Genomic DNA, 27504 nt, shown 5'->3' on the forward strand with positions numbered 1-27504 from the left:
GGTTGAATACTACTTTTAGGCACTGTATAACACAGCCCACGTAGTATATAGCACAGCCCACGTAACAAAGACAGCCACGTAGTATATAGCACAGCCATGTAGTATATAGCAGCCACGTAGTATATAGCAGCCACGTAGTATATAGCACAGCCCACGCAGTATATAACACAGGCCACACAGTATATAACACAGCCCATGTAGTATATAGCAGCCACGTAGTATATAACACAGCCCAAGTAATATATAGCACAACTCACGTAATATATAGCACAGCCCACGCAGTATATAACACAGGCCATGTAGTATATAACACAGGCCATGCAGTATATAACACAGCCCACGTAGTATATAGCGAGACTGCTAAGTCATCTGGGTAATTTCGCAATGCATCACTGGGAATGGAAGCTGGCGGCAGCATCGTGCACATCGGTGGACAGCGGAAGGTGAGAATAGCACAATTTTTTATTTTTTTATTATTTTTAACATTATATCTTTTTACTATTGATGCTGCATAGGCAGCATCAATAGTAAAAAGTTGGTTCCGGGATGGGACGACACACTGGTGCTGACTGGAGGGGAGTAGGGAGGGGGCACTGACTGGATGAGAGTAGGGAGGGGCCAATTTGCGGCCGGACTAAGCCTGTCACTGATTGGTCGCGGCCTGTCTTCCGCGACTAATCAGCAACGTGGGATTTCTGTTACAGAAGTTGCAGACAGACAGACAAACAGACGGAAGTACCCCTTAGACAATCATATATATAGATTATTGTCTTTTAAGGGGCCGATATGGTCTGTTTGTTTTTTTACATTTATGTATTTATAACATTTTTGGTGATTTGTTTTAATGGCCCTTGCAATTTGTTTCTCTGTAGATAACTTTGCTAGCGTAATTTCTTTTTACATTTCTTATTGAGATCTTTATACTCCTGAAATGCCATTTCTGTATTCTCAGCCTTTGAGATTTTGAATGCCCTTTGGTTTTTGTCTTACTAAACTTTGTGCTGCCTTACTTATCAATAATGGTTTATTTTTATTCCTGGACATTTTATTTCCAGATGGTATAAGTTTTCTACAGGTTTCTAGTACAAAATCCTTAAATATGCCCCATTTAGGTTCAGTATCCCCAGTTACCATGACATGGTTTCATTTGTTGAAATCAGCTTTCCTAAAGTCCCAGATTTTTGCATTTCCCCTTTTGAATGTTTGATTGAAAATTACATTAAAATTTACCATGTTATGGTCACTGCATCCCAAATGCTCCCTGACCTGTAGCTCAGAAATTGTATCTGGTCTATTTAACAGAACCAGATCCAGCAGAATGCCTCCCCTGGTCAGTTCACCTACCAGCTGAGAAAGGTAATTGTCCTTAACCCCTTCCTGACCTGTGACGCCACGTAGGCGTCATGAAAGTCGGTGCCAATCCGACCTGTGTCGCCTATGTGGCATCATGGAGGGATCGCATCCCTGCAGATCGGGTGAAAGGGTTAACTATACTTCATCCGATCTGCAGGGACAGGGGGAGGGGTACTTCAGCCCAGGGGGGTGGCTTTGCCCCCACGTGGCTACGATCGCTCTGATTGGCTGTTGAAAGTGAAACAGCCAATCAGAGCAATTTGTAATATTTCACCTATGAAAATTGGTGAAATATTACAATCCAGCCATGGCCGATGCTGTAATATCATCGGCCATGGCTGGAAACCGCGATCTGCCCCCTCCACAGACTGACAGCGGCGATCTGCCGCCGCTGTCAGTCTTTCCTCCCCTCCGTTCTGTGCTCCGCTGCCCTCCACTGCCTTCCTCTCCCCTCCATCCTGTCCGGCGCCCCCCCGCTGTTCGATCCCACCCCCGTACCTCTGGAGTCCCGGGGACCCTCCCACTGTCCGTCCGGCATCTAAGATGGGTGCCACCATCTTCCAAAATGGTGGGCGCATGCGCAGTGCGCCTGCCGATTCTGCCGGCTGGCAGATTCGTTACAGGTACATTTTGATCACTGTGATAGGTTATATCACAGTGATCAAAGTAAAAAAAAATAGTAAATAAAGCCCTCCTTATCACCCCCATAGGTAGGGAAAAAAAATAATGAAATAAATAAAATATATTTATTTTTATTTTTCCACTAGGGTTATGGTTAGAACTAGGGTTAGAACTAGGGTTAGGATTAGGGCTAGGGTTAGGGAAAGGGTTAGGGCTAGGGTTAGGGAAAGGGTTAGGGCTAGGGTTAGGGTTGCAATTAGGGTTAGAATTAGGCTATGTGTACACGGTGCGGATTTGGCTGTGGATCCGCAGCGGATTGGCCGCTGCGGATTCGTGGCAGTTTTCCATCACGTTTACAGTACCATGTAAACCTATGGAAAACCAAATCCGCTGTGCCCGTGGTGCAGAAAATTCTGTGCGGAAATGCTGCATTGTATTTTCTGCAACATGTCAATTCTTTGTGCGGATTAAGCAGCATTTTACACCTGTTCCTCAATAGGAATCCGCAGGTGAAATCCGCACAAAAAACACTGGAAATCCGCGGTAAATCCTGCGGATTTTTCAAAAACAGTGGGGAAAAATCTGAACACGAATCCACAACATGGGCACATAGCCTTAGGGTTAGGGCTGGAACTAGAGTTAGGGTTGGAATTAGGGTTAAGGTTGGAATTAGGATTAAGATTAGGGTTAGGGGTCTGTTGAGGTTAGGGTTAGGCTTGTGGTTAGGGTTATGGTTAGGGTTGGGATTAGGGTTGGTTGTGTGTTGGGGTTAGCATTGGGATTAGGTTTGGGATTAGGGTTAGGGTTGTGTTGGGGTTAGGGTTGTGGTTAGGGGTGAGTTGGGGTTAGGGTTACGATTACGGTTATGGTTAGAGTTGGGATTAGGGTTAGGGGTGTGTTGGGGTTAGTGTTGGGGTTAGTGTTGGAGTTAGAATTGAGGGATTTCAACTGTTTAGACACATCAGGGGGTCTCCAATCACGACATGGCGCCACATTGATTCCAGCCAATCTTGCATTCAAAAAGTCAAAAGGTGCTCCCATTCCTTCCGAGCCCCGACGTGTGCCCAAACAGTGGTTTACCCAAACATATGGGGCATAAGCGTACTCAGGAAAAATTGTACAACAATATTGGGGGTCTAATTTCTCCTGTTAGCCTTGGAAAAATAAAAAAAGGGGGCTAAAAAATTAGTTTTGTGGGGGAAAAAAAGATTTTTTATGTTCACGGCTCTGCGTTATAAAATTTTGAGAAGCACTTGGGGGTTCAAAGTGCTCACCACACATCTAGATAAGTTCCTTGGGGGTCTAGTTTGCAAAATCGGGTCACTTGTGGTGGGTTTCTACTGTTTAGGTACATCAGGGGCTCTGCAAACGCAACGTGATGCCTGCAGACATTCCATCAAAGTCTGCATTTCAAAACATCACTACTTCCTTTCCGAGCTCTGCCATGCACCCAAACAGTGGTTTACCCCCACATATGTGGTATCAACGTACTCAGGACAAACTGGACAACAACTTTTGGGGTCCAATTTCTCCTGTTACCCTTGTAAAAATAAAAAAATGCGGGCTAAAAAATAATTTTTGAGGAAAGAAAAATGATTTTTTATTTTCACGGCTCTGCGTTATAAACTTCTGTAAAGCACTTGGGGGTTCAAAGTGCTCACCACACATCTAGATAAGTTCCTTGGCGTCTCTTTTTCCAAAATGGGGTCAATTGTGGGGGGTTTCTACTGTTTAGGCAATCAGGGGCTCTGCAAACTTAACATGACGCCGCAGACCATTCCATCAAAGTCTGCATTCCAAAACATCACTACTTCCCTTCCGAGCTCTGCCATGCACCCAAATAGTGGTTTACCCCCACATATGGGGTATGATCATACTCAGGACAAACTGGACAACAACTTTTGAGGGCCAATTTCTCCTGTTACCCCTTGTGAAAATAAAAAATTATGGGCTAAAAAATAATTTTTGAGGAAGGAAAAATTATTTTTTATTTTCATGGCTCTGTGTTATAAACTTCTGTGAAGCACTTGGGGGTTCAAAGTGACCATCACACATCTAGATGAGTTCCTTGAGGGGTCTAGTTTCCAAAATGGTATCACTTGTGCGGGAGTTCAAATGTTTAGGCACAAAGGGGCTCTCCAAATGCGACATGGTGACCGCTAATGATTGGAGCTAATTTTTCATTCAAAAAGTCAAATGGCGCTTTTTCCCTTCCGAGCCTTGCCGTTTGCCCAAACAGTGGTTTACCCCCACATGTGAGGTATCGGTGTACTCAGGAGAAATTGCCCAACACATTTTAAGATCCATTTTATCTTGTAGCCCATGAGAAAATTAAAAAATTGAGGCTAAAGGAATTTTTTTGTGAAAAAATAGTACTTTTTCATTTTTACGGATCAATTAGTGAAGCACCTGGGAGTTGAAAGTGCTAACTATGCATCTAGATAAGTTCCTTGGGGGTCTAGTTTCCAAAATGGGGTCCCTTGTGGGGAGCTCCAATGTTTAGGCACACAAGGGCTCTCCAAACACGACATGGTGTCCGCTAACGATTGGAGCTAATTTTTCATTCAAAAAGTCAAATGGCGCTCCTTCCCTTCTGAGCCTTGCTGTGTGCCCAAACAGTGGTTTACCCCCACATATGAGGTATCGTTGTACTCAGGAGAAATTGCCCAACAAATTTTAGGATCCATTTTATTCTGTTACCCATGTGAAAAAAAAAATTGAGATCAAAAATAGGCTGGGTTATGAAGGGGTTAATTGCGGGTAAAAACTTGCAGCTTTTAAACACAACCACACGATTCTATGTTCAACTGAATGTCTGGATAGTTAAAATCCCCCATAATAAGGACCTACCTGTTCAGCTATATTAGGCCAGCGTCACACTACCGTAGAATACGGACGAGTGCTATGCAAGAAAACATCGCATAGCACTCAGACCACTGTTAATCTATGGGGCAGCTCCCATCACAATTTTTTTCCTCTGGTGTATTCAGTGTGCGAGTGAAATCGCAGCATGCTTCGATTTTATGCTTATATCACCTGAGTCTCGCCAATGCAAGTCTATGGGTGTGAGAAAAAAATCAGACACCACAGGGACCATCAGTGTGACTTGCGAGAAATACGCACACATTTTCCTAATTTCATCCCATTGAGCCATTAAATTCAATGGGGAAAAGCAGTGAAAATGTAAAGCCATACGCATGTCATACGGATACATAGGTGCGAGAAAATCGCATCATCGCATTGCAAACGGATTATATATGGATGACCATATGTAGAACACTTGTGCGATTCTCAGCAGGCAGAATCGGATCGATTTTCCATACGTTTAGTGTGTCCCCAGCCTTAGGAGGCTTGTAGCAAACTCCCATTAGCAGCTTTCCATTATTGCAATCCCCATGAACATTTACCCACACTTACTGTACATGTAACCCTGCAGTGAGCATCAGGGTCAGTATGGTTTACAGTCCTCTCCCCCTTCCATTACTTCTTTTATGCATCAATAATATAAACCTCCCTTTACTTGTACTATTGGTTATTTGCATTCGGTAGTCACTTTTCACTTTAAGTATAATTTTTATTAATCAAATATTTTTTGTTATCAAGTTTACCTTGCCATGCATTGGTTAGTTAATATTCATTTATTTGATATGACTTTTCAAGCACTAAGCACTTTATAATTATTATCACAATTTTAAGTCAAATCTGTATTTGAGGTTTTTTTTTATTTTCATATAGCAATTCTTTTTGGATAAGCTGACTTATTTTTGAGTGTTATTACAGATAAGCTTAAGTGAGTTTAGACTTAAGTGATATATACATTTTCCTTTTATTTTTACCTACCTATTGTTTGATTATACCACATTTTGAGTTTTTCTTCACATTTTCAGTTTTTTTACCCACCTCCTGTGAATTTTTACCTAAATTTTATGTTTTTGAATTTTTGTTGGGTTGCTATTCCCTTTACTGTTTTTTTTATTTATCATGCATTTTTTTAATATAATTTATTACTGAAATTTGAATGGTTTATATTATACAGTTGTGTGTCATATTATAGGTTCAATTCCATTGAGGTTACACAAGGACTCTAATATTGTTTTGGTCTTTTTGCATCCTCTCCAGGTTTGCAATGCTCCTGAGTGTTGCAAACTGCACATTTAGATCGATTATGTGGGCTTCCAGACAGGTGCCGTAACTCGCTGGCATCGTGGGCCAACATATTAACCCTCAAACAGCTGCTCAAGGCATGCACACATCTCACAAGATGCACACCAGGTAGCATTGTCCATGGAGCACATATTCAATAGGAATAAACAGTACAGATAAAAGCAGAAAAACAATAGAAAACTATTAAGAAAAACACCAAACTATTTTCTTATGTTAATCTATGATGTTGTGTTTAACTGTGTACTAATCTGAAGACCCCCCCCCCCCCCCAGCAGTATAGCAAATGTGGTGCCAATATTTAAAAAGGGGACAAAAACTGAACTCAGAAATTATAGGCCAGTAAGCTTAACCTCTACTGTGGGTAAAATCCTGGAGGGTTCTAAGAGATGCTATGCTGGAGTATCTGAAGAGGAATAACCTCATGACGTAATATCAGCATGTGTTTACTATGGACCGTTACTGTCAGACTAATTTGATCAATTTCTATGTAGAGGTAAGTTCTGGACTGGACCAAGGGAACCCAGTGGACGTAGTGTATATGGACTTTTCAAAAGCTTTTGATACGGTGCCACACAAAAGGTTGATACATAAAATGAGAATAATGGGGATAGGGGAAAATATGTGCAAGTGGGTTAAGAGCTGGCTCAGGGATAAGAAACAAAGGGTGGTTATTAATGGAGCACACTCGGACTGGGTCGCGGTTAGCAGTGGGGTACCACAGGGTCAGTATTGGGTCCTCTTCTTTTTAACATATTTATTAATGACCTTGTAGGGGGCATACAGAGCAGAATTTCAATATTTGCAGATGACACTAAACTCTGCAGGGTAATCAATACAGTGGAGGACAATTTTATATTACAGGATGATTTATGTAAACTAGAAGCTTGGGCTGATAAATGGCAAATGAGCTTTAATGGGGATAAATGTAAGGTCATGCACTTGGGTAGAAGTAATAAGATGTATAACTATGTGCTTAATTGTAAAACACTGGGCAAAACCGTCAATGAAAATCACCTGGGTGTATGGGTGGATGACAAACTGACATTTAGTGGCCAGTGTCAGGCAGCTGCTACAGAGACAAATAAAATAATGGGATGCATTAAAAGAGGCATAGATGCTCATGAGGAGAACATAATTTTACCTCTGTACAAGTCACTAGTTCGACCACACTTAGAATGCTTTGTACAGTTCTGGTCTCTGGTGTATAAGAAAGACATAGCTGAACTGGAGCAGGTGCAGAGAAGAGCGACCAAGGTTATTAGAGAACAGGGGGGTCTGCAATACCAAGATAGGTTATTAGACTTGGGGCTATTTAGTTTGGAAAAACGAAGGCTAAGGGGTGATCTTATTTTAATGTATAAATATATGAGGGGACAGTACAAAGAACTTTCTGATGATCTTTTTAATCATAGACCTGAGACAGGGACAAGGGGGCATCCTCTACGTCTGGAGGAAAGAAGGTTTAAGCATAATCACAGATGCAGATTCTTTACTGTAAGAGCATTGAGACTATGGAACTCTCTGCCGTATGATGTTGTAATGAGTGATTCATTACTAAAATTTAAGAGGGGACTGGATGCCTTTCTTGAAAAGTATAATATTACAGGTTATATATACTAGATTCCTTGATAGGGCGTTGATCCAGGGAACTAGTCTGATTGCCGTATGTGGAGTCGGGAAATAATTTTTTTCCCCAATGTGGAGCTTACTCTTTGCCACATGGGTTTTTTTTGCCTTCCTCTGGATCAACATGTTAGGGCATGTTAGGTTAGGCTACGGGTTGAACTAGATGGACTTAAAGTCTTCTTTCAACCTTAATAACTATGTTACTATGGCTATTTATCTTGTGGAGATGTGAGTCTCCACAAGATAAATTTCACCCGTACAATTTATTGGATGCGGTGATTCCGCACAGTTCAGTGAACACATGCAGAATCACCTGCGTTCAAAAGCCAGCAGTTCTTTGGATGTAGCGGACATGTGCTGCGTCGAAAGCACTGCCTAATACTGAACGTGTAGGCATACTATTAGAAAACTGCTGTCAGATACCCATGGCAGCTGATTATCTCCTCTGAAAACCAAAGGATCAGCTGCCAGGGAGACTCATGAGGCCATATTTTGCATCGAAATGTAAGCTGGTTCTGCCGAAATTGGCTGACTTTCATGTAATGTGTATGCAGGTGTTAACATTTGACAAGTGTGAGGTGTGACAATGCATAATGATGAAACATGAGTGTGAACTGTGTGATTGCAACAGAGATTTGAGCTAGAGGATTGTATTTAAAGAACCGCTCTCCCCCATAGTAAATATGACTCTACATTTCTAATCTATACTTAACCCTTTCACTCCAGAGCCTGTTTTCGCCTTCATGCCCAGGCCAATTTTTTCAATTCTGACCAGTGTCACTTTAAATAACTCTGGAATGCTTCAACGTATCCCAGTGATTCTGAGATTGTTTTTTCGAAACATATATTTCATGACAGTGGTAAAATTAGTTTGATATAACTTGCATTTGTTTCTGAAAATATTGGAAATTTGGTGAAAATTTTGAAAACGTCACAATTTTCAAACTTTTAATTTTTATACCCTTAAACCAAAGATTCATGTCACACAAAATTGTTAATAAGTAACATTTACCACATGTATATGTTACATCAGCATTTTTTAAACATACATTTTTTTTGTTACAAATTTTTCCATAAAATTAAGAAAAACATTTTTTCTTATGGACCACATTATATTTGAAGTGACTTTGCCAGGTCGATATGACAGAAAATACCCAAAAGTGACACCTTTCTAAAAACTGCACCCCTGAAGAAGGTGCTCAAAAACACATTAAAGAAGTTTATTACCCCTTCAGGTGCTTCACATGAATTAACGGAATGTGGAAGGAAAAAAGTAACATTTAACTTTATCCCACAAAAATGTTACTTTAGCCTCAAATTTTTCATTTTCACAAGGGTAAAAGGAGGAAATGTACCATAAAATTTGTTGTGTGATTTCTCCTGAGTACTCCGATACCTCATATGTAGTGGAAAACTTGTTTGGGCGCATGGCAGGACTCGGAAGAGAAGGAGCGACATTTGACTTTTTGGAATACAAAATCTGCTGGAATCGATATCTGACCCCATGTCGCGTATGGAGAGCCCCTGAGGCACCTAAACAGTGGAAACTTCCCACAAATTATCCTATTTTGGAAACTACAATTTATCTAGATGTGTGGTGAGCACCTTGAACCTTCAGGAGCTTCACAGAATTTTATAATGTTGAGCCGTGAAAAAAAAAGTAAATTATTTTCCACAAAAAATTTTTTCTTCAATGTTTTCTAAGTACGCGGATACCCCATATTTATTGGAAAATGGCTGCTTGGGTGCATGGCAGGACTAGAAAAAGAGTGAGCACTATTTTGGCTGGAGTGGGTTGTGGATACCATGTTACATTTAAAGAGCCCCTGACATGCCAAAACATCATAAACTCCCACAAGTGATATCCAATTTTGTAAACTACACCTCTCAAGGAATTCATCTAGGGGAGTAGTGAGTTTCTTTTAACCATCAGGCGATTCACAAACTTGTATAACAATGGGCTAAGTAAATGAAATATTACTATTTTTTCAACTAAAATGTTGCGTTGACCGCAAGTTTGTAATTTGCAAAAGGGGTAATAGGAGGAAACTAACAGTAAAATTTGTTGCGCAATTTCTCCTGAGTACATCAATACCCATAAGTCAAGGGTGGGGAACCTTAGGCCCCTGGGTCATTTACGGCCCTTGATGACCTTTTATCAGGTCCCTGAGCAGATTGTCAGGGACCGCATTCTTGAGCAGGTACGTGTATTTTGATTACAACCAGCTCATTAATTTCTTCTTGCTCTGTTAGCACAGACAAGCAGTGCTTACTACTGAACACTGAAGGGCATGCAATGAAAGATTACGTCCTAAAACCAGTGCCAGAGTCAGGATGTACTTTGTGGGCCGAGTTTGTATGGCCACCGAAGGATGGTATAAATATCCAAATGGCCCTTGTCAGAAAAAAGATTCCCCATCCCTGCCATAAGTGGTCAAAAACTACTTGAGACACAGTGCAAAGCTCAGAAGGGAAGAAGCACCATTAGTGTTGAGCATTCCGATACCGCAAGTATCGGGTATCGGCCGATACTTGCGGTATCAGAATTCCGATACCGAGATCCGATACTTTTGTGGTATCGGGAATCGGTATCGGGATTAATATCAATGTGTAAAAGAAAGAATTAAAATTAAAAATAGGGATATACTCACCTCTCCGGCGGCCCCTGGACTTTACCGCCGTAACCGGGAGCCGTTGTACCTAAGAATGCGCGCTTGAAGGGCCTTAGATGACGTCACGGCGCTCTGATTGATCTGCGACCAATCACAAAGCCGTGACGTCACCTAAGGTCTTTCAAGCGCTTGAAATACCTTAGAAGACGTCCGCAGCTTCTGATTGGTCGCGTAGCGGTCGCGTGACCACTACGCGACCAATCACAAAGCCGTGACGTCACCTAAGGTATTTCAAGCGCTTGAAAGACCTTAGGTGACGTCACGGCTTTGTGATTGGTCGCGTAGCGGTCATGCGACCGCTACGGACCAATCAGAGCGCCGTGACGTCATCTAAGGCCCTTCAAGCGCGCATTCTTAGGTACAACGGCTCCCGGTTACGGCGGTAAAGTCCAGGGCGCGTCAGAGGGTGAGTATATCCCTATTTTTTTATTTTAATTCTTTCTTTTACACATTGATATGGATCCCAGGGCCTGAAGGAGAGTTTCCTCTCCTTCAGACCCTGGGAACCATACAGGATACCGTCCGATACTTGGTGTCCCATTGACTTGTATTGGTATCGGGTATCGGTATCGGACTAGATCCGATACTTTGCCGGTATCGGCCGATACTTTCCGATACCGATACTTTCAAGTATCGGACGGTATCGCTCAACACTAAGCACCATATTAAAATGCAAATTTGCTGCACTGGTTTGAGGATGCCATGTCACACTGGCAGAGTCCCTGGGGTCCCAGCAGAAACCCCCATAAGTGACCCAATTTTACAAACTAAACCTCTCAATGAATTAATCTAGGGGTGCAGTAATCATATTGACACCACAGGTGTGTCACATCATTTTATAGCATTGGGCAGTGATGAAAAAATAATTACATTTTTGCCACAAAATAATTGTTTTTTTCACACAGGGAAATGGGTAAAAATGGTGCCAAAATGTGTTCCACAATTTCTCCTGAACGTTTCAATACCCCATATGTGGCTGTATAGTACTGCTTAGCCACACAGCGAGACTCAGGAGTGAAGGAGTGCTATTTGACTCTTGGAGAGCAAATTATTCTAGAATAGTTTGCGGACTCCATATACAGAGCCCCTAATTGCTAGAAGAGCATATTTCCCCCTCAAGACCCCATTTTGGAAATTATACCCCTCTGGGACTTTATCTACCGCTGCAGTGAAGATTGTGACTCCATAAGTGTCTTCCAGAAACAAGCAGCAGTGGATGTTGGTGAGTGAAAATTGCAAACTGCTGTTGTAGAGACCAGTACATTGCAGTGACCAGTACATTGGGTAACAAAAACGCCCCTAGATTTTAGACAATGCAAGTATGCACAACTCGATATAACAATATCTGGATTACCTTACAAAGACAATGAGTATAAGTGCCATAAAACATGATTTAAATTAAAAATATATCTTAAAATTGAGTGAAATACAAATGAAATGCTTGAGGCTGCAAAGTTTAAAAAAACAGGAACTCCTACTCAGTATTAACCCACAGTAAAACTGTGTATGTGTCCATGCATGTGCATATATAGTTTAAAGGTAGCCTTGCTAAAGTGCATTAGATGTAAAGTGCTGCTATGTTGCATACATGCTGGGCATAAGGTAAAGTGTTAGGTAAAGACTTTCATGTGTAGACTGTTGTGAATTCTGCTCTTGGGCTCCCTCTGGTGGTTGTTGGTGGTAGTGCAGTTGTCTTGGGGTTGTAATCCAGGGCAGGTGTTTCTGCTGATTGCAGCTCTACTAGGTATTTAGGTGTGCAGGATCCATGAGTCCTTGCCAGTTGCCCATTGTTTCTTGGAGGGATTGCATCTCTCTCTGGTTCCTCATGCCCTGCTGCCAATTCAGCTAAGATAAGTGTCTGTTTTTTTGTCTCTGTGCACACATGCAGTGTGCTTTGCTATTCAGTGCAATTCATTGTGTTTTTGTCCAGCTTAGACTTTGTTTGGATTTTTCAGTCATGCTGAATTCTCAGGAGAAGCAGATATACTTTCTATGTCTTTAGTTAGATGTAGAATATTTGTATTATCTGCTGTGGATATTTTTAGGATTTTAATACTGACCGCTTAGAATTCTGTCCTATCCTTTTCTATTTAGCTAGAAGTGCCTCTTTTGCTAAATCCTGTTTTTCTGCCTGCGTGTGTCTTTCCTCTTATACTCACAGTCAATATTTGTGGGGGGCTGCCTATCCTTTGGGGTTCTGCTCTGAGGCAAGATAGAATTCCCATTTCCATCTATAGGGGTATTTAGTCCTCCGGCTGTGTCGAGGTGTCTAGGAAGTGTTAGGTACACCCCACGGCTACTTCTAGTTGCAGTGTCAGTTTAGGGTTTGCGGTCAGTATAGGTACCACCTACTCCTGAGAAAACCTCTCATGCGGCTTCAAGGTCACCGGATCATAACAGTACAACTGGCCAACAATGAGTTAAATGCATCTCAGAAGAAGGGAAGAAAGAGCCATTTTTTTTTCTGTAGCCTGCTTTGTCTTTTCTTCCCTCTTTTCCTCTGAGTGACTGAGGAGTCTTGTGCTAGCATGGATGTTCAGGGATTAGTTTCTCGTGTAGACCAGCTTGCTGCTAGGGTACAGGGTCTTTCTGATTATATTGTTCAGACTCCAGTTTTAGAGCCTAAGATTCCTACTCCTGATTTGTTTTTTGGGGACAGGTCCAAATTTTTGAGTTTTAAAAACAACTGTAAACTGTTTTTTGCTCTGAAACCTCGTTCCTCTGGTGATCCCATTCAGCAGGTTAAAATTGTCATCTCCCTGTTACGTGGCGACCCTCAGGATTGGGCATTTTCCCTGGAATCTGGGAATCCGGCCTTGTTTAATGTAGACGCCTTTTTTCAGGCTCTAGGATTATTATATGATGAACCAAATTCTGTGGATGAAGCGGAGAAGACCTTGTTGGCCCTGTCTCAGGGTCAAGAAGCGGCAGAATTGTATTGTCAGAAATTTAGAAAATGGTCTGTGCTGACTAAATGGAATGAGGATGCTTTGGCGGCAATTTTCAGAAAGGGTCTTTCTGAATCTGTTAAAGATGTTATGGTGGGGTTTCCCACGCCTGTTGGTCTGAGTGATTCTATGTCTCTGGCCATTCAGATTGATCGGCGCTTGCGGGAGCGCAGAATTGTGCGTGCTGTGGCGTTGTCCTCAGAGCAGATGCCTGAGCCTATGCAGTGTGATAGGATTCTGTCTAGAACGGAACAACAAGGATTCAGACGTCAGAATAGGTTGTGTTTTTATTGTGGCGATGCTTCTCATGTCATTTCAGTCTGCCCAAAGCGTACAAAGAGAATCGGAACTGTACAACCTAAATTTCTGTTATCTGACCTTGATCTGCTCATTGTCGTCATTTTCTGTCATGGCGTTTGTGGATTCAGGCGCCGCTTTGAACTTAATGGACTTTGAATTTGCCAGGCGTTGTGGTTTCCCCTTGCAGTCTTTACAGAACCCTATTCCTTTAAGGGGCATTGATGCTACACCTTTGGCTAAAAATAAACCCCAGTTTTGGACACAGGTGACCATGTGTATGGCGCCAGCCCATCAGGAAGATTGTCGTTTTCTGGTGTTGCATAATTTGTATGATGCTATTGTGCTGGGTTTTCCATGGTTGCAGATACATAATCCTGTGTTGGATTGGAAGTCTATGTCTGTGACTAGTTGGGGTTGTCAGGGGGTTCATAATGATGTTCCTGTGATGTCAATCTCCTCTTCCTCATCTTCTGAAGTTCCAGAGTTTTTGTCTGATTTTCAGGATGTATTCGATGAGCCCAAGTCCAGTTCCCTTCCACCGCATAGGGACTGTGATTGTGCTATTGACTTGATTCCAGGCTGTAAGTTTCCTAAGGGCCGACTTTTCAACCTGTCTGTGCCTGAACATACCGCCATGCGGAGTTATGTTAAGGAGTCTTTGGAGAAAGGGCATATTCGGCCATCTTCTTCACCGTTGGGATCGGGATTTTTTTTTGTTGCTAAGAAGGATGGCTCCTTGAGACCCTGTATTGATTATCGCCTCTTGAATAAGATCACGGTAAAGTTTCAATACCCTTTACCTTTGCTTTCCGATTTGTTTGCCAGGATTAAGGGGGCTAGTTGGTTTACTAAGATTGACCTTCGAGGGGCATATAATCTTGTTTGTATTAAGCAGGATGACGAATGGAAAACTGCGTTTAATACACCCGAAGGCCATTTTGAATACCTTGTGATGCCATTCGGGCTCTCTAATGCTCCATCTATTTTTCAGTCCTTCATGCATGATATCTTCCGGAATTATCTTGATAAATTCATGATTGTATATTTGGATGACATCTTAATTTTTTCCGATGATTGGGAGTCTCATGTGAAACAGGTCAGGATGGTATTTCAGATCCTTCGTGATAATGCTTTGTTTGTGAAGGGGTCTAAGTGTTTCTTTGGAGTGCAGAAGGTTTCTTTTTTGGGCTTCATTTTTTCTCCCTCATCTATAGAGATGGATCCGGTTAAGGTTCAGGCCATTCATGATTGGATTCAGCCCACATCCGTGAAGAGCCTTCAGAAATTTTTGGGCTTTGCTAATTTTTATCGCCGTTTCATTGCTAACTTCTCCAGTGTGGTTAAACCCCTGACCGATCTGACGAAGAAAGGCGCTGATGTTACGAATTGGTCCTCTGCGGCGGTTTCTGCCTTTCAGGAGCTTAAACGCCGATTTACTTCTGCCCCGGTGTTGCGTCAGCCAGATGTTTTTCTTCCGTTTCAGGTTGAGGTTGACGCTTCTGAGATTGGGGCAGGGGCCATTTTGTCTCAGAGGAATTCTGATGGTTCCTTGATGAAACCGTGTGCCTTCTTTTCCCGTAAGTTTTCGCCTGCTAAACACAACTATGATGTCGGCAATCGGGAGTTGTTGGCTATGAAGTGGGCGTTTGAGGAATGGAGACATTCGCTTGAGGGAGCCAAGCACCGTATTGTGGTCTTGACCGATCATAAAAATCTGATTTACCTCGAATCTGCCAAACGGCTGAATCCTAGACAGGCTCGATGGTCCCTGTTTTTCTCCTGTTTTGATTTCGTGGGCTCGTATCTTCCGGGTTCTAAGAATATTAAGGCTGATGCCCTCTCTAGGAGTTTTTTGCCTGATTCTCCTGGGGTACTTGAGCCGGTCGGCATTCTGAAGGAAGGGGTGGTCCTTTCTGCCATTTCCCCTGATTTGCGACGGGTTCTGCAGGAATTTCAGGCTGACAAACCTGACCGCTGTCCAGTGGGGAAACTGTTTGTTCCTGATACATGGACTAGTAGAGTGATTTTTGAGGTTCATTGTTCTGTGTTGGGTGGCCGTCCTGGTATTTTTGGTACCAGAGATTTGGTTGGTAGGTCCTATTGGTGGCCTTCTTTGTCGCGTGATGTGCGTTCTTTTGTGCAGTCCTGTGGGACTTGTGCGCGGGCCAAGCCTTGTTGTTCCCGTGCTAGTGGGATGCTTTTGCCTTTGCCGGTCCCTGAGAGGCCCTGGACGCATATTTCTATGGATTTTATTTCAGATCTTCCGGTTTCCCAGAGGATGTCGGTTATCTGGGTGGTTTGTGACCGGTTTTCTAAGATGGTTCATTTGGTGCCTTTGCCTAAATTGCCTTCCTCTTCTGATTTGGTTCCGTTGTTTTTTCAGCATGTGGTTCGTTTGCATGGTATTCCGGAGAATATTGTGTCCGACAGAGGTTCCCAGTTTGTTTCTAGGTTTTGGCGGGCCTTTTGTGCTAGGCTGGGCATTGATTTGTCTTTTTCTTCCGCATTTCATCCTCAGACAAATGGCCAGACCGAGCAAACTAATCAGACTTTGGAAACTTATTTGAGATGCTTTGTGTCTGCTGATCAGGATGATTGGGTGGCTTTCTTGCCATTGGCCGAGTTTGCCCTTAATAATCGGGCTAGTTCGGCTACCTTGGTTTCGCCCTTCTTTTGTAATTTTGGTTTTCATCCTCGTTTTTCTTTGGGGCAAGTTGAACCTTCTGATTGTCCTGGTGTGGATTCTGTGGTCGACAGGTTGCAGCAGATTTGGGCTCATGTGGTGGACAATTTGGTGTTGTCTCAGGAGGAAGCTCAGCGTTTTGCTAACCGTCGTCGGTGTGTTGGCTCCCGGCTTCGGGTTGGGGATTTGGTCTGGTTGTCTTCCCGTCATGTTCCTATGAAGGTTTCTGCCCCTAAGTTTAAGCCTCGGTTTATTGGTCCTTATAGGATTTCTGAGATTATCAATCCGGTGTCTTTTCGTTTGGCCCTTCCGGCCTCTTTTGCCATCCATAATGTTTTCCATAGATCTTTATTGCGGAAATATGTGGTGCCCATTGTTCCCTCTGTTGATCCTCCTGCTCCTGTGTTGGTTGATGGGGAGTTGGAGTATGTGGTTGAGAAAATTTTGGATTCTCGCTTTTCGAGGCGGAGGCTTCAGTACCTTGTCAAATGGAAGGGTTATGGCCAGGAGGATAATTCTTGGGTTTTTGCCTCTGATGTCCATGCTGCTGATTTGATCCGTGCCTTTTATCTGGCTCGTCCTGATCAGCCTGGGGGCTCTGGTGAGGGTTCGGTGACCCCTCTTCAAGGGGGGGTACTGTTGTGAATTCTGCTCTTGGGCTCCCTCCGGTGGTTGTTGGTGGTAGTGCAGTTGTCTTGGGGTTGTAATCCAGGGCAGGTGTTTCTGCTGATTGCAGCTCTACTAGGTATTTAGGTGTGCAGGATCCATGAGTCCTTGCCAGTTGCCCATTGTTTCTTGGAGGGATTGCATCTCTCTCTGGTTCCTCATGCCTTGCTGCCAATTCAGCTAAGATAAGTGTCTGGTTTTTTGTCTCTGTGCACACATGCAGTGTGCTTTGCTATTCAGTGCAATTCATTGTGTTTTTGTCCAGCTTAGACTTTGTTTGGATTTTTCAGTCATGCTGGATTCTCAGGAGAAGCAGATATACTTTCTATGTCTTTAGTTAGATGTAGAATATTTGTATTATCTGCTGTGGATATTTTTAGGATTTTAATACTGACCGCTTAGAATTCTGTCCTATCCTTTTCTATTTAGCTAGAAGTGCCTCTTTTGCTAAATCCTGTTTTTCTGCCTGCGTGTCTTTCCTCTTATACTCACAGTCAATATTTGTGGGGGGCTGCCTATCCTTTGGGGTTCTGCTCTGAGGCAAGATAGAATTCCCATTTCCATCTATAGGGGTATTTAGTCCTCCGGCTGTGTCGAGGTGTCTAGGAAGTGTTAGGTACACCCCACGGCTACTTCTAGTTGTGGTGTCAGTTTAGGGTTTGCCGTCAGTATAGGTACCACCTACTCCTGAGAAAATCTCTCATGCGGCTTCAAGGTCACCGGATCATAACAGTAGACCATGTATAATGGAGGTTGTCCTGCCGCCCAACGCTAAGTTTCGTGGTGTAACTTCCTCCTGAAGCTATAAAAAATGTGGCTTTTTTTTGCAGTGTGAGGGAGGGAAAGGGTGGTAGTTGTGGCTGAGGTAAAAGTCTCTTGCACACCCTGACCTCCCATCACATACAAATCACAGGTCTCCGTTCCATTACCTGTAATGTTCTCCAGCTCCCTCTCAGGACTTTCTTCACTGCACTACACATACTCCTTAGATGATGAAGAATAAACAGAGTCACAATCCAGTTCAATGCTTGAACTATTAACTTTACTGCTTCTGGTACACAGCGCATACATATTCTTTCCATCATCATCATCAGGGTGGAAATTAGGCAATTTCTCCTCTGTCTTTCCTTCTCTGTCACTAAGGCTACGTTCACATTTGCATTGTGCGCCGCAGAGTCGGCGATGCAACGCACAACGCAAACAAAAACGCAGCAAAACGCATGCACAACGCTGCATTTTGCGCCGCATGCGTCCTTTTTTTCATTGATTTTGGACGCAGCAAAAATGCAACTTGCTGCGTCCTCTGCGCCCGGACGCGGGCGCCGCAGGGACGCATGCGGTGCACAACGCAAGTGCGACGCATGTCCATGCGCCCCCATGTTAAATATAGGGGCGCATGACGCATGCGGCGACGCTGCGGCGCCCGACGCTGCGGCGCCGACCGCAAATGTGAACGTAGCCTTAGCACGCTTCCGGGATGGACCCGCATCTCCGGTCTCTCAGCGTCATCTCTGCTCAGTCCTGCTTCTGTAGGGGTACCTCTAAACCGTTTCGCCTCGGGGTCGAGTACATCCACCCATGTAACAAGCCGCCACATTCTGAGTGACCTGCCCATACTGTTTAATCTTCCTCTGGCAACTGCAGGCCAACTTATTTTGCACTGTCAGCACTTCTCCTAGTGTTACTCCCCGATGAGTCCCTGTCCCAGAATACTGTATGACTGGGCTCTTATCTTCAAAGTTATGGAGCTAACACGTGCACACGGTGTCCTCCAGTGGAGATCATGGGTAAGAGTAGTAGTTAGCCTCTATTAGCACGCACTCGTTCCCTTAAAGCGGTACACACATGTGTTTCACTTGAACTAAATACTATGCTTAGGTGATTTTCTTTGCCCCTTTTCACTTTTTTCCCATCTCTTGGCAGCACCTTATATGATTGAATATTTTTCAAGTAATTCAGCAAAGATTTTTTGGCGAATAGCTTGAGGTGGTATATTTTTATATTTTTGGGGCATACTGAATTTTTATAGACTTTCTGGGTGAACTACAGTAAATATTCACCATTAGCACTCGCTTTGTTCTCCTATTGCTATCTTCTGCTTCTTCCCACCACCTAATGTAGGTGGACACCGTGTTTTACACCTGAAATGTCATTCATTTCACCTTTTCTTTGACTTGTTTATAAATGTTTTCTTGTTATGTTTTACATGTTTTTTTGAATAAAATTTGATACTTTTTATATTATGGGATGTTTTTGTGCTCCTTTTTTCCTTTTAGTTGAGTTTTGACACTGTGTAGTTATGCATCATCAAACCTGCAGCGGTCAGCTGTGACAGCATAGTGAGTGGGACTTCTAGAAATCCCATGTCCATTATGTGACTATTTGCCCCTTCAGATCACCCACAGAGACTGACATGCAGCGTGTCATTCAGGACTGCAGCATGTAAATTTCTCTTGCGTAGACGATCAAACTGGACAGTTCAGTGAACACATTCAGATTTACCTGCATTCAATAGATGGCAGCACTTTGGATGCAGCGAACATACGCTGCATCCAAAGCACTGCTCATTCCAGATTGTGAGAACATAGCCTTAGACACAGCTGTTGGCTAAGTATAACGGGCCACCGTAGCTGGCAGACCCGGAGGTCACCATGTTACTTTGGCTGACATGACAATGCTCGGCGTCGGAGAGGTGAGTAAAGCAGCTAGAGAAGGGAGGAGATAAATTGAAAACAAGCAGATGGGAAGCTGTATATAAATGTTTAGCCATGCCACGATGCACCAAGCGCCTGAGCTTAGTTTGAACAGTCATTCTGTGCTGACAGATGTCAGAATGGTCTTTGTTATGCTGATGTTGCTTCAAATCTGAGATGGATGCCCTGTTCCCTTCATGTCAAAAATGGACACCGCAGAGGCATGGGGAGAGCCGTGGTTACGTTTGATCCATGCATTCAATAGTATAGTATTGTCACTGGGTCAAGGAAAGGATTATTATTAGATATGGTTTAATCAGGGCTGTATTTGCCACTAGACACATGAGGGCCAGTGCCTGGGGCGGCAGGTAGGGGCCCGTGTGTGTTTTTTAGTTTCCACCCCTCTCCCCTGCGCCCCATCGTACTTCTTGGCAAAACCAGTGTTTTTCATGAAGTGAGAGGGAATGTGATTAGAATGAAAGCTGGACAGCAGCTACAAGGCAGAAAATGATAAGTAGAGGAATATTGTTGCTCCCTCACCTCTTCAGTACAAATGCTGTTTGGTGGAACAGCTGCCTGTAGCAAGATTTTCTCTGCTGCTTCACCCATCAGACTGAAAGAGATCTCTATGGAGGAAGCGCAGTCCAAATCTCTGTTAAATCAAATGCCCATCCATACCACAGCAACAGTTTAACAGCACTTACACTACTAAACCATGTTCTTCTAAGTAATGCTGTTCAAGTAACCATGTTGCTCCTCTGAAACTGCTTAATACCTTAGTACAAAGTATTGACTGCTTCAGAAAATGCACAATTTGGAACTTTTTATTAACTGCACAATTCCATGGAGAGGAGAGCATTGACTGCTTCAGTAACTGCACATTTCTGGGGTAGAGGAAGATTGAATGGTCTAAGTAACTGCTGAAGCCTGGGGTGGGGTGGGGTTGTGCGGTGGGGTGGACTGGGAATTTCCTCCATAGCTGCACAGTCCTGTGGTGGGCTGGAATGTGAGTTGCCTCAGTAACTGCACAGCCCTGTGGTTGGATGGAGTGTGAATTGCTTCAGTAACTGCGCAGTCCTGCGGTGGGGTGGAGTGTGAATTGCCTCATTAACTGCATAGTCCTGCGGTAGGGTGGAGTGTGAATTGCTTCAGTAACTGCGCAGTCCTGCGGTGGGGTGGAGTGTGAATTGCCTCAGTAACTGCACAGTCCTGCGGTGGGGTGGAGTGTGAATTGTCTCAGTAACTACACAGTTCTGCAGTAGGGTGGAGTGTGAATTTCCTCAGTAACTGCATAGTCCTGTGGTGGGGTGGAGTGTGAATTGCTTCAGTACCCGCACAGTCCTGCGGTGGGGTGGAGTGTGAATTGTCTCAGTAACTACACAGTTCTGCAGTAGGGTGGAGTGTGAATTGCCTCAGTAACTGCACAGTCCTGTGGTGGGGTGGAGTGTGAATTGCCTCAGTAACTGCATAGTCCTGTGGTGGGGTGGAGTGTGAATTGCCTCAGTAACTGCATAGTCCTGTGGTGGGGTGGAGTGTCAATTGCTTCAGTACCTGCACAGTTCTGCAGTGGGGTGGGGTGTGAATTGTCTCAGTAGCTTCACAGTCCTGTGGTGGGCTGGAATGTGAGTTGCCTCAGTAACTGCACAGCACTGTGGTTGGATGGAGTGTGAATTGCTTCAGTAACTGTACAGTCCTGCGGTGGGGTGGAGTGGGAATTCCTTCAGTAACTGCACAGTCCTGCAGTTGGGTAGAGTGTGAATTGTCTCAGTAACTGCACAGCCCTGTGGTTTGGTGAAGTGTAAATTGCTTCAGTAACTGCAGAATCCTGCGGAGGGGTGGACTGAGAATTACCTCAGTAGCTGCACAGCCCTGCGGTTAGGTGGAGTGTGAATTGCCTCAGTAACTGCACAGCCCTGCAGTGGGGTGGAGTGTGAATTGCCTCAGTAGCTGCACAGCCCTGCAGTGGGGTGGAGTGTGAATTGCCTCAGTAGCTTCACAGCCCTGCGGTTAGGTGGAGTGTGAATTGCCTCAGTAACTGCACAGCCCTGAGGTTAGGTGGAGTGTGAATTGCTTCAGTAACTACACAGTCCTGCAGTGAGGTGGAGTGTGAATTGCCTCAGTAACTGCACAGCACTGTGGTTGGATGGAGTGTGAATTGCTTCAGTAACTGTACAGTCCTGCGGTGGGGTGGAGTGTGAATTGTCTCAGTAAGTGCACAGCCCTGTGGTTTGGTGAAGTGTAAATTGCTTCAGTAACTGCAGAGTCTTGTGGAGGGGTGGACTGAGAATTACCTCAGTAGCTGCACAGCCCTGAGGTTGGGTGGAGTGTGAATTGCCTCAGTAACTGCACAGCCCTCCCTGAGGTTGGGTGGAGTGTGAATTGCCTCAGTAACTACACAGTCCTGCAGTGGGGTGGAGTGTGAATTGCCTCAGTAGTTGCACAGCCCTGTGGAGGAGTGGACTGAGAATTACCTCAGTAACTACACAGCCCTGCAGTGGGGTGAAGTGTGAATTGCCTCAGTAACTACACAGCCCTGCAGTGGGGTGGAGGTTGAATTGCCTCAGTAGCTGCACAGCCCTGCAGTGGGGTGGAGGTTGAATTGCCTCAGTAACTACACAGCCCTGCAGTGGGGTGGAGGTTGAATTGCCTCAGTAACTACACAGCCCTGCAGTGGGGTGGAGGTTGAATTGCCTCAGTAGCTGCACAGCCCTGCAGTGGGGTGGAGTGTGAATTGCCTCAGTAACAGCACATTCCTGAGGAGGGCTGGAGTGTGAATTGCTTCAGTAGCTGCATAGTTCTTGAGGAAATTTGAACTGCCTCAGTTCTTGCACTTTTCTTGGGTGTGGGGGTTTGTGTACTACTGCAGTAGTTTCACAGTCCTGGTGGTACAAATTGTCGTAGTATTTGCACAGAATGTCACTTCCTGCACACCCCCAATGAGTGTGGGGTTTGTAAATTTCCTCAGAAACTGAATGTTCCAGGGGGTGAACTGCGGTGGCAATTGCACAGTCCTGGTGAGGTATGATTTTCCTCCACGATTGCACAGTCCAGGCAAAGAGGTTATGAACTGCCTCAGTCCTCTCTCTCTCCAGAATATATACATTTTCTTTCTGCCACAGTTTTGCAAGTTACATTTTGGTGGTTTGCTTTTTATAGATAAAACACAGTTTTAAAATGCATTTATTCAGGTACAGAATAAAACTGATCAAAAACTTCTATGAACCTAAAAACTTATAGAACTCAAATTATGGTTACACAAAAACAATTGTTGCTGTTTTTGGTTTGCAGAAGTAGTGACACATAAAAAATAAGCTGTATAAGCCAATACTAGACTTTTCTGTCAGTTGCGTATTCCATTTTGAAATTTAATGTGCTTCTGGCCAAGTGTGTATGTGTATAGGAGAGTCAGGAGAGATAGCAGTCTGCTGAACAAGTGTTTGACTAGCTGCTCAACATTTAAGTGCCTAGGGCATCGTGAACTCTAAATATGGCCCTAGGTTTAATATATCACATTTTAGTGGAATCTGACTGCTTTCTGTATCAATCTAGTTTTGTTTGCTATACAAATAGTGCCTGCAATAATCCATTAAGAAGGAAGCATAAAGAAAGGAAACATTTTAATAGACATATAGAGTCATAAAGAAGACATATATGGTAGATAAAAATGCATACACTTAGGTGCTTTGGCATGCTATCAATTAGGTTAAAGGGAATCTGTCAGCAAGTTTTTGCTATCTCGAAGGCAAAGAGAAGCTGAATCCAACGATGTATCACATAGCTTGCTGGGTGCAACCATTCTCCCAGAATCAGAGCTTTTAAATTTAGAATGAAGCAGAGCTCAGAAAGCTGACCCCGCACACACCAGGCTCTCCATATATAAAGTCCATAGACAGTGAGGGGGCAGAGTCGGACTAGTCCGGCAATGTTAATCTCTTAGTAATAAATCCTTCACAGTTAGTAAACAACCGGGCACACTTTGATAAGTGACACTTCCCTGAATTCTGTGTTTCAGCCTCTATCTCCTTCTGTCTTCAGATTACATAGACAAAATCTGCTGACAGATTCCGTTTAATTGTTATTTGAGGAATGTTTTGCCATAATGAATATAGGTGTACATGCAAGTCATCAAAATTCATTGCTGGCAGCTTCCTTTGCAATTGCCGACAAATGACGTCCCAGATGTATACGATGGGAGACAAGTCCAGAGACGCTGCTGCTAGTCATGACACTGTCAACATGACAATGCCAGATAGCACGTTGCTTCAGGCTACTGTGAACACCCAAAAAGATAAAAGGAACACTAAAATACCACTTGCTACATATCACTGAATGAAATATTACAGTTGCACATCTTTATTCATTACATAGTGAAATGCGTTGAAAATAATAAAACATAAAAATGATCAATGTAAATCAAAATAAATATCCTATGGAGGTTTGGATTTGGAATGATACACAAAATCAAAGTGGAAAATCAAATTACAGGTTGATCCAACTTCAGTCGAAATGCCTCACAAGAAAATGATGCTCAGTAGTGTGTGGCCTCTACGTGCCTGTATAACCTCCCTACAATGCTTGGGCATGTTCCTGAGGAGGCGGCAGATGTTCTCCTGAAGGATCTCCTCCCCGACCTGGATTAAAGCATCAGTCAACTCTTCGACTGTCTGTGGTGCAACGTGGCGATGGTGGATGGAACAAGACATATTGTCCCAGATTTGCTTGATTGGATTAAGTTCTGGGGAATGGGCAGGCCAATCCATAGCATCACTGAATTCATTATGCAGGAACTGCTGACACACTTCAGCCGCATGAGGCATAGCATTGTCATGCATCAGAAAGAACCAAGGGCCTACTGCACATGCATATGATCTCACAAAGGGTCTGAGGATTTCATACCGGTAACTAATGTCAGTCAGGGTACCTCTGGCTAGCACTTGGAGGACTGTGCGGCCCTCCAAAGAAATGCCTCCCCCAACACAGCTTACCTTCTTGCCACAGCTCACATTGATGTGCCATCCTGGATGAGCTGCACTGAGCAACTTCTGAGGGTTTTAGATACCGCCTTAAGCTACTGTACAGTACCTCTAGGAGTGAGAGCAATGACAAAATGCAGTGACCAAAACAATGGACAAAAAGAATGAGAACAGAGAAATGGTCTGTGGTCACTCCCTTCGGAACCACTCGTTTATAGGGCTTGTCTTGTTAATTGTTCATAATTTCTACCTGTAGTCTGTTCCATTTGCACAACAGGAGGACAAATTGATTCGCAATCAGTGTTGCTTCATAACTGGACTGGTTGATTTCACAGACGTGTGATTGACTTGGAGTTACATTGTGTTGTTTAAGTGTTCCCTTAATTTTGTTGCGCAGTGCATATATAAATAAATTTTATATATATATATATATATATATATATATATATATATATATATACACTGTATATTAAAGAAAGAGAAGACACTAAATTAACCTGTTTCATATATTACATGTAGCAAATAAAATAGTATTGTCACTATGACCGAGACTGGTAACCTCTGCTTAAAAACCTAAAACTTTCAGGGTGGCAGCTATCTGATCATTACATTATCATTAGTGAGAAATTTCCATAAATAAAATCCATGGGGGCAAGTATAAGATTATTGAATTTGATCCTGATCTCCTGGATTGATAAATTTGTTTAATTTTTTACTCAAACAAAACTGAGAAGATAATTTTAGACATGGACGATGATTTTTTGTGAATTTCCAACTTTTAGAAATAGAAAAGCTGTAATAATAATGTGACTGATAACCACAGAGGTACAGTTTTGTCTCAATGTTGGCAATCCGTGCTGCTTTTTAAGTCATACTTCTGTCTCCTATGTTATGTTATGCAAGTTATAGTGCCAGCTTTTTCCACAAATTTTGCCAAATTTCTGGCTAATTTAATTTGTGTACTTCATTTGATCTTGTTCAAAACATTTGGCTTAATTATATAGAAAATAAGATGTATCTAAAGGATCCCCCAAAAGAGTACAAAGCTGGGATGAGGAAAAAAAATACATTGTTAAACTATGCTAAATGCCCCAGAATTCTAGAGGAGTTTGTGGCAACAGACTGGTGCCTTACACCACTTTTGTGGTTCATCCTGCAAGGGGGTGTGACTTTGTGGTATTGGGGCATGGTTTAATTTGCACAACATGTACAAATTAATGACCCAAATTAAGCCAACTTATTTGGGGTATAAATTTATACTATATAGTCTAAAGGTGAACTAAATTTATAAAACAATTTATAATATAATATAAGCTGCCGTGATGAATTTGCAGCGTTTCCGAACTGTCTAAATTAGCCCTAGCCCATTTTAGTACGTCTTGACTTGTATGGCAGCTTACTGTGGGACATATAGAAAGGTTACTAGAGACATTATAATTATATTTATCATATCATGTGTAAAATTTAATGTTTTACATCAATAAATGTATATATTTTTTGTCTTTCAGCCTCCACCCCTCCAAACTTGGTGGATAAACCTTGCCTCAGGCTGAAAGTTTACGTACGTCCAACAAGTATGTTAATTTTCAACTTTTGTACTCGTGTGTCTGTGTGTACCAGATATATTTGGTCTGATATATAGTATCATATAGTATATACAGTTGTGCTCAAAAGTTTACATACCCTGACAGAATTTTTGCTTTCTTGGCCTTTTTTCAGAGAATATGAATGATAACACCAAAACTTTTTCTCCACTCATTTTTAGTGGTTGGGTGAAGCCATTTATTGTCAAACTACTGTGTTTTCACTTTTAAAATCATAATGACAGCCCAAAACATCCATATGACCCTGATCAAAAGTTCACTGGTGATTTTGGCCTGATACTCTGCACAGAAGTTGACTCAAATGGGTTTGTATGGCTACTAAAGAAAACATCCTCACCTGTGACCTGTTTGCTTGTAATCAGTGTGTGTGCATAAAAGCCGAGTGAGTTTTTGTGATCCAGACAGACTCTTGCATCTTTCATCCAGCCACTGACATTTCTTGATTGTGAGTCATGGGGAAAGTAAAAGAATTATCAACTGATCTACAGGAAAAGGTAGTTGAACGGTATAAAATGTGAGATCTTTTGGAACACCTGGAGTGGACACACAGATCCACGACAACGAACCTCCCAAGGGTGAGCTGACCAGGTAGACCACCCCCTATACAGGGAGCGTTAGAGGCAGACCCAAGGGAGACTATTGCCGCAGAAGCTGGATCCCGGAGACAGGTAGTAGGAGGTACAAAATAGAGAAGCTGGGCGTAGGACGGACAGAGCAGGGTAAGATTAAGTACAGTTTTTAAGAGCTGAGTACAGGCAAGATTAAGGGAGCACTGGGAGGGGGAAAACACAAAGGAAGCAGGACAGGACAGAGACACCAGACTAACAGAGTACGGAGCGGAAACTTGGAAGGCTGGATAGGCTGGATAGAGCGGAGACTCAGAACAGGCAGTGCAAAGACAAAGGTGGACCTGAGTCACAGAAGCACAAATGACAGACAGGCAAGGAGCAGCGGAAGGAATTGCCTTAAACACATGGAGTGCTGAAGGACTTCCGGGTCACAGTCCTCCAGGATCACAGAGAGGAGATGCAGAGTGCCTGTAAATCAGAAAGAGGAAGTGCTGAAGTGAGCGGTGCGCACCCGACGAGAACCAGGAAGCAGAGAAGAATAAAGGAGAGGACGCGCGCATGCAGGAGCGCGCCGCAGCGGGTAAGTATGAGCGAGAGGAGCGGCGGTGGTCCCGGCAGCAGGCCCGGCCACA

General features: G+C 43.3%; 1 protein-coding gene across 1 annotated transcript in view; it reads left to right on the forward strand.

Annotated features, from left to right (window-relative positions):
- The window catches only part of EFNA2 (ephrin A2), a 358850-nt gene that overhangs the window by 311836 nt on the left and 19510 nt on the right, over window positions 1-27504 (forward strand). The window contains exon 3 of the mRNA XM_077270964.1: window positions 26208-26273. Coding sequence (XP_077127079.1) covers window positions 26208-26273 — 66 coding nt within the window. The remainder of the gene's footprint in view (window positions 1-26207; window positions 26274-27504) is intronic.

The sequence above is a fragment of the Ranitomeya variabilis genome, chromosome 1, assembly GCF_051348905.1.
Source record: "Ranitomeya variabilis isolate aRanVar5 chromosome 1, aRanVar5.hap1, whole genome shotgun sequence".
NCBI lineage: Eukaryota > Metazoa > Chordata > Amphibia > Anura > Dendrobatidae > Ranitomeya > Ranitomeya variabilis.